The 14,890-nt window shown below is 41.2% G+C and overlaps 1 protein-coding gene across 1 annotated transcript in view; it reads right to left on the bottom strand.

Moving 5' to 3' along the window:
* Positions 1 to 14,890, bottom strand: part of KIF25 (kinesin family member 25) — a 42,403-nt gene that overhangs the window by 7,657 nt on the left and 19,856 nt on the right. The window contains exons 9-13 of the mRNA XM_081855853.1: positions 11,608 to 11,682; positions 9,406 to 9,555; positions 6,660 to 6,836; positions 2,303 to 2,457; positions 520 to 723 (exon numbers count right to left, since the gene is read on the bottom strand). Coding sequence (XP_081711979.1) covers positions 520 to 723; positions 2,303 to 2,457; positions 6,660 to 6,836; positions 9,406 to 9,555; positions 11,608 to 11,682 — 761 coding nt within the window. The remainder of the gene's footprint in view (positions 1 to 519; positions 724 to 2,302; positions 2,458 to 6,659; positions 6,837 to 9,405; positions 9,556 to 11,607; positions 11,683 to 14,890) is intronic.

The raw sequence follows: 14,890 nt of genomic DNA, 5'->3' as shown, positions 1-14,890 counted from the left end.
TACTAACTAAATACTCAATTTAGGAGGGGTGGGGAGCACTCGAGGAATATTTGGTACTGGGGCCTCTACCTAGACCAGCTTTTGAAGATCAGGAAAGAGGGCATCAGTGGATTCTAAGAAAAATGGAAGAGGGGGAGTTAAAAGGCAAATGGATGACTCTGGTGTGATATGGAATACATCAAAACACAACGGTAATTTAGCAAAAGATCAGAAAGATTGTAACTAAATAAAACCTTGAAGGTATGTTAATAAAGTTTAGGAGCCCCACTTGGGAACTCTGTAGCTGTTCTTTGCAGGCTAAGCACTTTATGGATCTCAAGTAACCAGTCCACACTCAACAGGCACACGGACCTGACAGTAACAGTTTAACCAGATCCATTTCAGATGTGGTCCTTGGAGCGGAATATGTTGTCCGCAGCTTCTACATGCACTAGCTAAATTTACTCAATGCAAACTGATCCCAAGGTAGGTTTCCACCTTCACAAGCATGAATATGTTTTGTCCCAAAGGTTACTTTACCAGCACATTCGCTGCCAGCCAAATCCACCAGCTGCAGTTTCGTTCTCATTCGCTTAAGTTTTTCTGTAGATTCATTGAAAAACAGCGTCGGAGAAGAAGCTCTAGAAGGCAAGGAGGGCTTGTCATCTTTCACTGAGCAAGGAGAAGTGAGGAAATGTTTTCTACCCATCTTTGGACTCGAACGGTCACCTGCCCAGGGAGTTGCTTGGTGAAGGAAAGAAAAATAATGAGAAAAGTTTATTTCTGACCCTGCAGAAGCAAAGTAAGACATGCAGGAGGGGTGGGTAACCTGTTTAGTTCAGTTTCTGGGTTAAGACTAAGGGTGGATCCAGTAATTTTCAAGTGGTTATTATACAGTTGCTGGGCTCTGATTATACACTGTTCTGCTAGCATTGAGATGTATCAAAGATGTGTAGGGAATTGCATCCACTACTCACAAAACCAGATGCAATTGCTCATTCTTATGACCTTCTCTAGATAATGGCAATCCCACAACATTGAAAGACTCATAACCAGCATCAGCAGTATTAGCCTTGCTTACAATTCACTTACTGTAGGATATAGCATAGATGGAGAAGAATGCATCAAAGCCTTCTCCATTGTGAACTACTGCAGGAGTCTCAGGTGAGCCCATCTTTACAGGTTATGAGAACTTAAAAAACTTTTTAGTCTTTATGTACTTTGTCTTAGTAACTTGGATAGTTTTGCCAGCTTTCGCTCAGTGTCAGGATCCGGAGTTAGGAGTAGGTCAGCAATAAAAAAACACCAGTGTCAGTGAAGTTAACTCTTTATTCAAAGAAACCAAAACTGTGAAGTCCTAGTGATCACAGCAACTTTTCCCAGCAGGTCTTGCCCCAATGAGACAGGTGCTAGGACTGGAGGTCTCCATCTTCCCACTGCTCCCCAAGACTCCTCCTTTCCTGGGTACTTCCCAAGCAATTTCAGGATCCTTTGTCTAGTCTCTTGTTGTTCATTCCTCTATATGTTCTGGGGGATCAGGGAGGAGAGGAACTAGTTGCAGCAGGAGGGGGAGATTCCTTGCCTTCAGCAGCCTGCCTCCTCTCTATTTTCTGTCCCCCTCTCCTTTTTCCTGCCTCTGATTCTGGACGGCTCTCTACCCCAGCCTCTTCCTGCTCACTAAACCCTGTTACCTCTTCAGCTTCCAACACCTTTTCCTCCCTGTCTTCCCCCTTGTCTCCCTCTGACTACTCATCATAATCACATCACCAATCCCCTGAATCTGAACTTTACCCCCCTGGGGGTTCCCCAGCTGATACCTCCCACCACTCTTCTGCCTCTAGCTAGTCCATGACACTCAGGTATTTGGGGGGGGGAGATCGCATTTTATTATAACAGTTTATAATATTATTTTATTATAGTTCCATTTTTGTGATGGAATTCTATAGAAATGAGCTGTCTAGACCTTTGACTAGAAGAGGAGGGGTATAAATTTAATAAACCTAGCTCAAAACTGGAAAAGCAGGAGTCAGGAGATGTACACTAGACCATGTAGTGTATAGCTAGGAAGGAGCACCCACATGTTAGTCCCAGAATTTCTCCTAGCCCGTGGCTCTCAGGTTTTTCTCCAGCTTGAATTTAAACAATAGGAAATGGTTGCAGTGAGTTTCAGCTTGGAATTCATTGTCAGCATTAAAGCAGACTAGCCAATTACATTTCTGATCTGGTTTAAAGGCTAGATATGAAGGAAAAGCAAAGCAAATACTTTGTATGGGTAGTGGCTACCATGACAATCCTAGAGGTATTCTAGAAACAGGCAACTTACCCAAGTTATCCTCTGAGTCAGCCTTTGTGGTTACTGTCAAGGTTATCACAAGATGAGAACGAGAGGAATGAGCGTGGACAAGTGTCGGGTGTTTGACTCTCAGTTGTAAGCCCTTATTAACTAGTTCCAAAAACTCCACAGCATCTTCAACAGGCCTTACAAAACAAAACATTTTTGCAGGATTTTTAAAAATGCTGCAATTTAAGCATGAGTACAGATCTGCTCACTTCCCCAGGGGTCTCATATTGTCCTAAATATTGTTTCCATTTCCCCACCACCACCGAAAGCATCTGTACTAAAACTGCATGTTTTATATGGTGCATTTGTAAAACAACTAAGTTATTAAGACACAAGGGGTCAATTTTATACCTTGATGCTTTGATTTAAATTGTAACAATCATGGTCAATGAAAAACAACATCTGGGTAACTATGAATAACATTTTGACAGTTTTAGGTGTCAATCTTGAATACTTTCATTGTCCATCAAGACACTATAGTTTTGTACAACTGTGATTTAGATTAATAACAGTGGAACCATCTTTTGCAACACAAATTCTGAGGACATTCCTGCAACAGTATTCATTTAATTTAACCAAGAACAGGATGAGGAAATCCAGATCTGAGAAGCTCAAAAGGAAGCACATGCCACACAAAAAAACCATTTCTGCATCTAAGATGAATGAATGTATGTATTCAAAAGAAATCTCAGGATTTTTGTTCGTCCTGGGAACCTGGCACAGAGAGAGATTAAAGGTGAAACAGACGTCGCTAAACATGCAAAAACAATTGCAGTGTGTGGTTCATGTTGTTTCCTCCCTGCTTTGAATTATGCACAGCACCTCCAACTGAAATGCAGGGTTTAACAGGAATCGTGAAACAACCTAATTATATGGAGACTGTCGGCTGTAAAAAAAAAAGATAATATTGTATGATGTGTTGCCAGCTACAAACTAGCATCTCAGTCTGGAGAGAGCATCACTCTTCTGTCATGGATGCCAACCCAAATAAAACTGGTCAGATTTTTCTCATCACTTTTTCTGACTTTGCCCTAGTTAGATTTGTTTTCTAAACTAATTTTTCCTAAGAACTAGTTACAGGTAGGTAGTCGTGTTGGTCTGCCATAGTCAAAACAAAATAAAAGAATTCCTTCTGGTAGCACCTTAGAGACCAACTAAGTTTGTTATTGGTATGAGCTTTCATGTGCATGGTATCTGAAGAAGTGTACATGCACATGAAAGCTTATACGAATAACAAACTTGGTTGGTCTCTAAGGTGCTACTGGAAGGAATTCTTTTATTTTTTTTCCCTCTATGTGGTGAGACTTAGCTATTCATATGTCCCAAATAACATCTGAATACCTAATAATACCCAAGAAGGAAGAAATGTCATTGAGAAACCGACAGCACACCAACATTTAGAAAGAGAAATTCTATGTTTTTAACAGAATTTCAATTTTTCTAAAGGGAAGGAAGATGGGAGGAAGACCCTCCCTCTGAGGAAGTCAGTGTCCTATTTTCATTTCTGGAGGAGGAGGTACCTCTCCCCTCAACTCTCAGACACTTCAGTTTAAGGGTGCTGTATACAGTTGCCTGCATGCAAAATCAGCAGCTTGAAGACAGCATGAAAAGCATCTGCCACATGGGGTGGGAGACGGCTGCAAGTTTAGTTTCTGAGGAGTTACATTCTGGCTTCACATGAGAGTCAAATGGGACTCAATACCCCTTGACCGGTATTACAGATTGCTCAATCTATAAAAGAAAGAACTGGCTCTTATTTCAAAGGCAGCTCCCTTTCACCATGGTGGCAAATGTTCACTCAGAGGGAACGTACTCAAAGGCTAAACGCAAAGAAAAGAACCCACCTGCTTTGCATAGCCAAAAAAACCAAAGAGCACCTTTGGTTCCCACTGGATATCAACATGCTATTTCTATAATCAGGTTAGGAGAATGTAACCAATACGGTAGCCTATGTGCCAGAAGGTTTCAAGAACAAACTCCCAGCGTGCAATGTCTCCAAAGGAAAAGAACAACCATTCTTCCTTGGCTATAGATGAAACACTACTCAAAACCCCCATAACTTACTTTCGACTCTTTAGAATAAGGGTGGCCAATCACCATGGTTCCCTTATTTTGTTTTGATTTGTCTTTCATTTTCTAGCTTTTTTGTATAAATACTTAATATTATGTGTTTATTAATGTTTTCCCTAAATGCATTGAATTTAAGACACATTTTTTATACATCTAGCAGGATGGTGTATATATATATAGAGTGTGTGTGTGTGTGTGTGTGTGTGTGTGTGTCTTAGACACATAAACGTTTCTATAAAAGGAGCTTTTTCTTCCCTGAAATTTCTAAAAACTGCATAATAAAAAAACTGCAATAAAAGCAAAGCCTCCCAAACAATGGAAAGAAAAAGGGGATCTTATGCTTGCCAGTTTTCTACCACATGACACATATTCCAGCTTGCAGCAGATTTCTCCCTCACTAAATCGCAGGACAAGGATGACTCAAGAGTGATACTACAGGCCTCAAGATTTCAAATACAAGGCATAAATTTATTGGACAGAAAGCACGGGCAATGAATTGCAGGAGGATCTCAGAAGTTGAATACTTTAGTTAATTGACCTATGGCTGTGTGGAACTGGGGTAGGTCAATTTGGTGAGAAAGATGATAAATAAGACTTTGGGAATCTATTACTTTGGTAAATTAGTTTTATCAAATGGCAACTGCCATCTTTCCTCATAATACACAAAATAAAGGCTACAGTCACTGTATAGATTCTTTTAGTGAATTCTGTAGTCAGTGCTTAGCCACTGACCATGTTTGGATGACCATATCTTAGCTTATTTAGCTGAGATATGCAAGAGGAGCTTTTGAACAATTCCCTTTGCCAGGAACCAGATTAGATCAGAAAGCCTCTAATTAACCAGTTTCTTGTTTTATCTTAATTAGGAAATGATGGTTCCCAGCTTCAGAACAAACTAAAATATTAAGCCACAGCTTGAAGTTGGTATAATAGCCTGCCTTTTTCCAAAGTAGGTAGCCATGCTTTGGTTGATTAGAGGGTTCTTGGTTTAAACATGGCTTGAGTGAAGGGGCTCCATGCATAACCAAAGGGTTGAGCAGATCTCAGTTTAATAAGCCAAAATATGATCATTCAAACCAAGTCAGACCCTTTCAGCCAATAAGAAATAAATGTAAGAGTTATCTCTTGGCCGAGCAAACCAAGAAGGAAAAATGTAACATGTGACCAGGCACTAGAAATTATGGTATTAGTTGATGACAACAGCTATGCTTTCTCAATATTGTGATAACTTGGTCTGCTCAGCTGTTACCTTGGGGTCCCTTCCAAATCTACAAAGTCTGATTTCCTCTTTCTCCTTCCAAATAAATCATGAATTTATTGTTTTAAAATTGGTTTTTATTACACTGAATCCTAAACTTTTTGTCCTTAGGTATAAACATTATGAAGAAAATCCACTGAACCAGAATATTAGACTTCAGAAACGTTCAGATCCCTGATTGCAGAAAGAGCCATTAAAAAAAATTCTCAGTGGTCCCCAATTTTCTGTGGGGTGATCAATTTATGCAGAATACAAAACCAAACGGAGGGAATTATGTCTGCTCAACCCTCCAGCACATTTGGTGTATTTTTAATCAAGGATTTTTGGCAATAATACAGAACCACATAAACAAAGCTTGAGTGGTTTGCTTATGTTAGTGAAACCCACAGACAAAAATACTGTCTTAAATTATCTCTTTTGTGGGTGTAGTATATTATAGTTTATGAAGGAAATAAAAGGTCTGTTGTGTCTGCCTTCTAGGCCTCCCCCCCCCAAAAAAAGCATAAGAAATGCTTATGTTGTGTATTGTGACTACAGGAGTTTAAGAAGAGAGGGGGGAAATCACATTTCCACTGGGAATAAAAACAGTTATGGTTTTCTGTGGAATTTTACCATCTGAAACTGTTTTCAAAGCAAAAAAACAAAGCAAAACCCTGAAAGGCTTTCCTGCTTTCAACTATAATGAATTTCCAAGTATAGGCAAAGTTACAATATGTCCCCCTCCCCTCCCCGCCTAGAGAGCAAATAAGATTGAGACACTCCAAATCCTGAAAAACATTAGCTGGCAAGAGATCCCCAGGTGGGGGAACATTCGGAAAATATGTCTCAACACACACACACACACACAAATAAAAAGGGGGTGGGCAGAAAAAGTCATATTGCAGTGATGCTAACGAGTAACAAATGAGTATGAAAAGCAAGTTGATCTTAACAATGTTATACAGATTAGCATTTTTTGTCACCGACACAGGCTGCATGACTTCTTGGTCACAGATGCACAAGAGTACTCACTCATGGGTAAGAAGTGGGATATCGCTTTTTCCTTCCTTATTTGTGATTATGTCCCTTTTGACACCACTCATTCTTCCATAGCTGTCTTTGGCCAGAAGATCAAAAACTTCATTATTATATACTTCCACGACAGAAACCTCAACCCAATGGCTTCCTAGTGGCTTTTCTGAAAGGAGTCTGAAAAAGGAGTGGGGAGAGCTTTAGCGACTGAAACAAAACCCTGAATAAACTAGGCTTGTGATCTAGGGGACTATTAAAAGCCTGACTTAAGCGCTTATCTAAATACCCCAAACTTCCTAACCATGAGCATGCATGAGAAACCCAGCCCATTATGCTGCGGCTGTGATATACTGGGACAACTCTGTTGACAATACGCTTCAGTTGCACAGGCTCCACAGTTGCAATATCTGTGCAAAAAGTACAGCTTGAAAAGGAAAAGAGATTTGTTGATGAAATTAGCAATGCCAACGACGACTGCAAGATCTTTAATGTTTACATTCCCAGCCAGCGGTGGAAGAAGTTGTTTGGGTGCCAGGGGCGGGGCAAGCTGCCCATAGGGCCTCCGGAGTCTGCCTGCCTCCTTCCACTCAGCCACCCTATAGCTGGGGGGGAGGCAGCGGGCAGACCGTTTGGGCAGCGCAGAGCCTGCGTGCACCCAAGCCACCACGTCTCTCTTAGAAGAGACGTGTAGCTCGGGCACACTGCAGGCCCCACGGTGAGTGCCAGCCGGCTTTCTGTCACCCCTCTCAGTGGTGACACCCAGGGCAGACCACACCCACCACACCCCTTTCCTCCGCCCCTGTTCTCAGCCATTTCCAAATGGCATTGGTGGGTCATCAGGCTACTGCAGGCAGTGAAGCAACAGATGACAAGCAAAGTTGCACTGTCCTGTGTATGAGAAATCCATCCTAGGTGCACATGGATGTAAAAGAGGCAGGCCTTACTGCACATGTGCAAGGGATTGAAAACATAGCATATTATGGGCTGTATTACATGTTAGTCATACTCAGAGTAGATCCACTTAATGGACATGGCTCACTTAGGTCCATTAATTTCAAAGAGTCTACTCCAGTTCGAACTTATTTGGATACAGCCCCGTGTCTCTAAACACCATTTAAAAATTCAAACAACCCCTAGATATGTAATGAAACCTTTCTGTGCCACAGACTTTACTTGTTTGCCCATACAACAGACTGCATGGTGGCTTAGAGTTCTTTCAATTCCTGCCCCCTCCCCATTTCACATATGGGACAACCAGAAGGGAATATTCATGATGAACTTATTACCAAGAATAAACCATTCTTAGGGACCCTCTGAGGATAAACGAGGTTATATTTACACTAACCAATTTTTTGCATGGTATTTTATAGTACCAATAGCCCATGTAATTTGCTGTAATCTGTCCAGTTAATCTGATTTTTGATACCAGTTACCTTCACTTTGATCAGAACATATTGGGTTAGATCCAAACATGCCCCTTTGTAAGTGAAATAGAAGAGGAGTTTGGATTTGATATCCCACTTTATCACTACCCAAAGGAGTCTCAAAGCGGCTAACATTCTCCTTTCCCTTCCTCCCCCACAACAAACACTCTGTGAGGTGAGTGAGACTGAGAGACTTCAAAGAAGTGTGACTGGCCCAAGGTCACCCAGCAGCTGCATGTGGAAGAGCGGGGAAGCGAACCCGGTTCCCCAGATTATGAGACTACCGCTCTTAACCACTACACCACACTGGCTCGAGCAGAAGGGGTTTTCTCAAGGTGTATACTAGTGTAAAGTTTTATACGGGGTCTGTTAGCAACCAGGTATTGTGCAATCTCTTGCACAAGAACTGAAGTTGTATGCTTGAGCTAAGTCTGTGTTGTGCAAAATCTTCTACTAGCTCTTGTGCAATAGTTTACAGCACAGCACAACTACCAAAATTTATTCTGTTGGTGGATCTCTGGATGCAACTCATTATCTTTTCAACATACATTTCAGCCTATTTATGCACAAATGCCGTGATTCACCAGGCCTCAGTGACATAAACCCATTTCCATTTTAACTGCCAGTAATCCTGCATGCTCCTGGCTATATCTGAAAGGGCACGCGGCTTCCTGTGTGCACATCTGGCTTTTTTATTTTTTAAATAAGCCTGCCCCCAAAATTCAAAGAACAGCCTCATAATTGTAAGAGAAGGAAGAACATATGTACAGTAAATGCACAAAGCCCTGACTGAGAACCACAAAGAACAATGAGGAAGGAGGGGAAATATCAGACATTGCAACAGAGATGGGCTTGTGCAGAAATACTCTGAAATAAGAATTGTAATTAATTTTGTATACTGAAAATAGAAAGAATTTGCCATCAACTGATTTATCTGTGCATATTGATGATTGGCTTAAATGTCTACTCTGGCATTTTCTAAATGGGCTTTCATAATTATTTAAAATTAAAAGCTACAGGAAATGAAGTCCCACCCTTTTTGTCTTTCCATTCCATGGATTACTCAGAGTACTGAGATCCACCAGTCATTGGGTTGGTGACACAGGAGAGCAGGAATCCTCCATAATGGTCCTGAAGTTGTGGAACACTCTGTGTGAGAGATGAACCTATTAAGACTGCATTTAGCTTTTTTCTGCTTCTCGTCTGCCCGGCTGCAACTGCTGTACTGCACATTGAGAAACTCTGAATTGAGAGGAAGATACTAAATGGACTAAACAGATGAAATAAATAAATATAACACTGTCATCTGCTGTCATCCATACCTGAATACTTCTTCACTAGCTCTAGGAATAATTCCTAAGTCTTGCTCGTCTTCCATGGAGAAAGTGAAATTACTCTCAGACTGTGGACCCAACATGGTGTGCGTTTTCCCGCTTCCAGTCTGTCCGTAAGCCATAATGCACACATTGTACCTGCAAAGAAGAAAAGCAAGATTGTCAAAGCCAACAGCTACTATTGATCGAAGCTGGAAACTGTTGAGAAGAAAATTCATTTTCCGGCTTTCTAATAACTTCACACAAAAGTTCACAGAACTTGCTAATTCCAAAACACTGCAATATACGCTCTCTCTCTCTCCCTCCACCCCTCCTGGAAATTCCACAGTGGGGAGAAGAAATCCACTTGGAATGGATGGGCAAGATCCATTTTTTCCTTCCCTTCTATGGAGAAAACAGGAAAATGGGAGCGGGGTGGGGGAAGCAAGGGAGGACAGAAGCGAGGACAGACAAATGCTCCAGAACAGGGCTGTTTCCTTTTGTAACAAGAGTCCTTGGTTTACTTTTGATGGAGGCAAGTTGTGGAATACAATTTAGCAGCCACAGAACTCTGCAGGATCATCTGGAAGGACGCTTTCAGCTCGTGATATAGGCCAGTTTAAGGTGATCAGTTTTGCTGGGAAGGGATACTTTTCAAGAGCTCTCTGCAATCTCAGGAGCATTCTCTGCTCTTTAAATGGAAGCCTAGTAGCAGTACATTTGAAGTTAGATATGCCTTGCAGCCAGGATTTTCACATAGCTAGAATGTGTGTGTGTGTGTGTGAGAGAGAGAGAGGGGGGGGGGAGAAGAGAGGGAGAGAGAGAGAGAGGCATAACATTACATTGCTCAATCCCTCATAAACTTTTGAAACCAGTTTTTTACCATTTCAAATGAAACGAGCAAAACATTTATGGCACAGCTAGAACTGTATTGTACAGCTCACAAGATTTAACAGGCCATCCCTGCCCCAATATAAGATTCCACCTTTTCCCATTGTTTTGACCCAGACTGCAAAACTCAGCTGAACATTTAATTTAGATAGTTTTGCCTTTTTACTATATCTCCTGGCGGTGTTCCAGATAGCCCCTTAAAATGAGAGATGAGGAGGATGCTTGTATATCGTACAGAGGAAAGAAAATGTGTGGATCTGGTCCTGGGAAAGGGATAAGAATCTACAAGGTATTGCAGATCCAGCATTGTGAACTCAGGAAGCAGAAACCACATATTCAAGCTCTTTTCTGAAAGTAAGGCTAGGCACTCCTTGAAGAAGAAAAATATAGTAAGCTCCTTTTATGTGCCGTTGTTTATTTGGACCAGTTTGTGAATCCTGACTGCCTATTGAGAGAGAGGGATCCAGAATTTAATCTAAGATGTCTACATCTTACACATTACTACATCTACATCCAATTCCACTATACTTCAAACAGGTTAGTTCCAGGTGACTGTCAAAATTTAAAACATCCAGCATCAACCACACAATTCCCCCCACCCCCGCTTACACCTTTAGTGCAGAAATGTTCACCAGCTTTCTCAAAAAGTGATGTTACAGATCACTCATGGCTCATACCACAAACGGTCAGAAGAGGCAGCAAGCTCAAAGTCAAAACACTGCGCCTGTTCCACATTTTACAGATGGGAGATTGATCAAAAACATGGCTGGTAGAGGGACCTCATCTTTTCCAGACAAACAATCTGCTTTTGTTTAAATGGTGTGTCCTGAAAAGGCATGAAGTACTTTTGTTTCCAATAACAGAACATTTCCTGAATGGCTGAGGGGGGGAGAAGCAAAGAAAAAAAGCCATGTTTCAGGGAACCTATTTTAAACAGAAACTGGCTTCGGGCGGAAGATGCTTCCCTAATCTGCATGCATAACTGAACTGGAGTTAGCAGAAAACTTGGTAGTAGGAATTTTGGAAAGAACATTTAACACCTCCTCCCCTCCCTTCTAGGACACGTGCTGTTGTTTTCTAAATGGATCCCTATAGCAAGACACCAGATTTGCTGTTTCTTCTGATGGTCTTAATTCATCATAGTTTTAATGTACCATATCAAAGTCTAGGAGAAAAGGACTCCCTACTTTTGTGGCAGGTGCATTAACTCCTTGGTAGGGTTTACGCCTTTGTGTTCTCTCTCTCTCTCTATAAGAAACAGACTATCTTTGAGACTGTTGCTACCCTGTTAGAAGCACTTCCCTTCCCTTTTCAACTCACCCATCCAACAGAGATGTTAACAAAGGGGCTACATCTGCAAACACCGTCACTTGAGAATCAGAATCACTGTAAACTCTGTAGATGTAAAATACAAATCAGTCATTGTGGCAAAATGGTCTGGGAATGTTTGCAGTGAAGAAAGAAGAACAAAGAACAGAGCAGCATTATTCACTGAAATCTCCAATATTGTGAAACAATTTCTTCAGAAGCACTAAGATCTATGGAAGGGAATTACTCACGCCTACTCTTAAGCTGGTTTAGACATCAGGAAATTAAACAGAGTTGAGCCACAATTCTATTCCAGTAGCCAGATGCAAGGAATCTAAAGTGTTCTGGACATTGCCAAGGAGGACCTTGTCCAATCCTAGCTATTTCTAGAGACACAGACTAGGCTGTGATATGTTTTCATTCAGTCCCCCGCCCCCATTGTTTTTATTTTAATGTCTGCACACAGAAGCATGTTACTTGGATTCTAGCTTCATTTTTAACATCTGTGCTGTGGTGGCTTTGCTGAGATTTTGGAAGGAATTCTGTGGCTGGGGGCGGGGAGGCCTACAGTTAGGTACCATAGTTATGACCAAGTTGGTACTTTTGCAAGAATCTAGATGATGTATATGGATCAGTCAGTATTCATCAACACCCGGCTTGCCTTCCATGGTAGGGAAATAAGCGGAATATCATAAGGCTGCTTCATATCATATGGCTGCCACACCACACTAGAAATAGACCGATGTGGATTCAGATTATGGGCCAACACAATGTCAGAGGCTTGCTGCAGAGCTCATGATGAGGTGGGACAAATAGGAATGGGGGAGAAATTTAATTCAGTTTCCATTTCAATGTGAACCTATTTAATGCCACAGTTTCCCAAACAATAAGCAAACCGAAACACAGCCAACTTTAGAAATTGGCACTCCTCTGAATTTTGCAATGGACTTTTGCTGCCAAGAAATGTGTACAAAGGGTAAAGTGTACATGGAATGCATTTACTAACGAAGCTAAAACCAAAAATGCATTTTATTAGGGAAAACTGCTTGGCAAAAATGCATATATCAGGGAAAAGTGCTTACAAAAATGTGCATATTAGGAGAAATGTGTACTAAAATGCTGATGAAAATTCATGAGGATTAAAAAAAACACAACCCTTACAAACAGATGTGGAGAACTGAACTTAATACTGCAAAAATGAGAAACTTGAGAGAAACCTAAACTGTCAGCCACCCATCCCTAAAGACAAAATGGTAATTTAACACCATGCCATTATTAAGTAGCAGCCCAAGGTAATAAGACAACATAGTCTTCAAGAGCTGATCTCTGCTAGGAATGCCATGGGTTCAAATGAGTGATTGCCACTTAAAACTGTCAGTAATAGGACACAGCAGCGGTATGTGTTTTAGGGCTGGTGCAATATTTAATGGGGGCAAGTTTTCCCACAAAACTATTGAGAGTAGTCACAGGATAAAACTTTACTTTCTTAAATACCAGTACATTTTCTAAGGGGTTATGCTTGCATGGTGATATGGAACTTGCTTCATTAAGGTTCTGTCTGATGGGTGTTTAAATGGGATGTAATTAGGCACACTAGCTTCATTTTGTGTCAATGAACAATTCAGATCTGCTTTCCTGCTCCAATTAATGAACGCAAAGCAATCTCAAGTGACTTGTTCGTGCAAAATGACATTGGTCTACCTTCCTCTTCCAGCCACATGCTCTTTAATGTTAATTTGATCCTGAACACTGAAAGCCGTTTTTAGTTTGTTTCATTATTGTTTTATTTACTATAAGCTAATAAAAGTATCTGGAAAAAAACATAAAATACTGAAAAGCTGTATCTTTTTTCCCTGCTGAAATAGAACCAAGCATTTCGACATTTATTAGTTCCACTAAAAAGCTGCTAAAAAAATAGACATTTGAAGTTCATAAGAACCATATGCTCTTCTGCTTGTAAGAATAAGCTGCATGGGGACACTGAAAAACACACTTTCAAGAGCTACATTCTTTGAAAGGATTTACTATTCTAACCTTCATCTTTTTTGGCGGGTGGTGGGGAAGGAACTAAACACACACTGCTGCACATATGGCATGTTCTGTAAAGGTAAAGGACTCCTGGATGGTTTAGTCCAGTCAAAGGCGACTATGGGGTTGCGGTGCTCATCTCACTTTCAGGCCGAGGGAGCCAGTGTTTGTCCACAGACAGCTTTCCAGGCCATGTGGCCAGCATGACTAAACCATTTCTGGAGCAATGAGACATGATGACGAGTGCCAGAGCACACAGAAACGTCAGTGGTACCTCGGGTTAAGTACTTAATTCATTCCAGAGGTCCGTTCTTAACCTGAAACTGTTCTTAACCTGAAGCACCACTTTAGCTAATGGGGCCTCCTGCTGCCGCCGCACCACCGGAGCCCAATTTCTGTTCTTATCCTGAAGCAAAGTTCTTAACCTGAAGCACTATTTCTGGGTTAGCGGAGTGTGTAACCCGAAGCGTATGTAACCCGAGGTACCACTGTATTTTGAACTGGTAACACAGCCTCCTGTATTAAAATATAAAGAACTGGGTCCTTCATCCATATGAACTGATTAGGGAGGCACTGCCCATGACAGGAATATAAGGCAGCTGGATCTTCGCATAGTAATATTTTTCAGTTATTATCAGAAAATGAGATACTTAGAATGTGTGAACTTAGAATTTATTTACTGGTAAAAAGCACTAAGAAAGCTGAATAGAAGGACAACTATTTCTAACCCATTAACTGCGGGCAGATAGCAAAATATGTGTGCCTTTGGTTGTTATCCCCATGCATCAATCTACAGTGGTACCTCAGGTTACATACGCTTCAGGTTACATACGCTTCAGTTTACAAACTCCACTAACCCAGAAATAGTACCTCAGGTTAAGAACTTTGCTTCAGGATGAGAACAGAAATTGTGCTCCGGCGGCACGGCGGCAGCAGGAGGCCCCATTAGCTAAAGTGGTGCTTCAGGTTAAGAACAGTTTCAGGTTAAGAACGGACCTCCGGAACGAATTAAGTACTTAACCCAAGGTACCACTGTATTGGTATTTTAAGCCACACTGTTCCCTAAATCCACTTAGATTATCACTGTCCCCTATGTGACTGCAATAGTAATAGCTCCATGGGGAAACATCATGGAGAAACAGCATGTATGTGAAGGGAAACTTCATCTGAGCACCAGATTAACCCTAGTGGCATCAATCTACTTTTCGAATATAGAAGAATAAAACATTTCTTCCTTCAGAGAGAATTCAGAATTTCATTTTGTTTC

The sequence above is a fragment of the Podarcis erhardii genome (assembly GCF_964252035.2).
Source record: "Podarcis erhardii genome assembly, chromosome: 3".
NCBI classification, from domain to species: domain Eukaryota; kingdom Metazoa; phylum Chordata; class Lepidosauria; order Squamata; family Lacertidae; genus Podarcis; species Podarcis erhardii.
The sequence above is the reverse complement of the archived record's forward strand: the minus strand, read 5'-3'. Positions and strand labels throughout refer to the sequence as shown.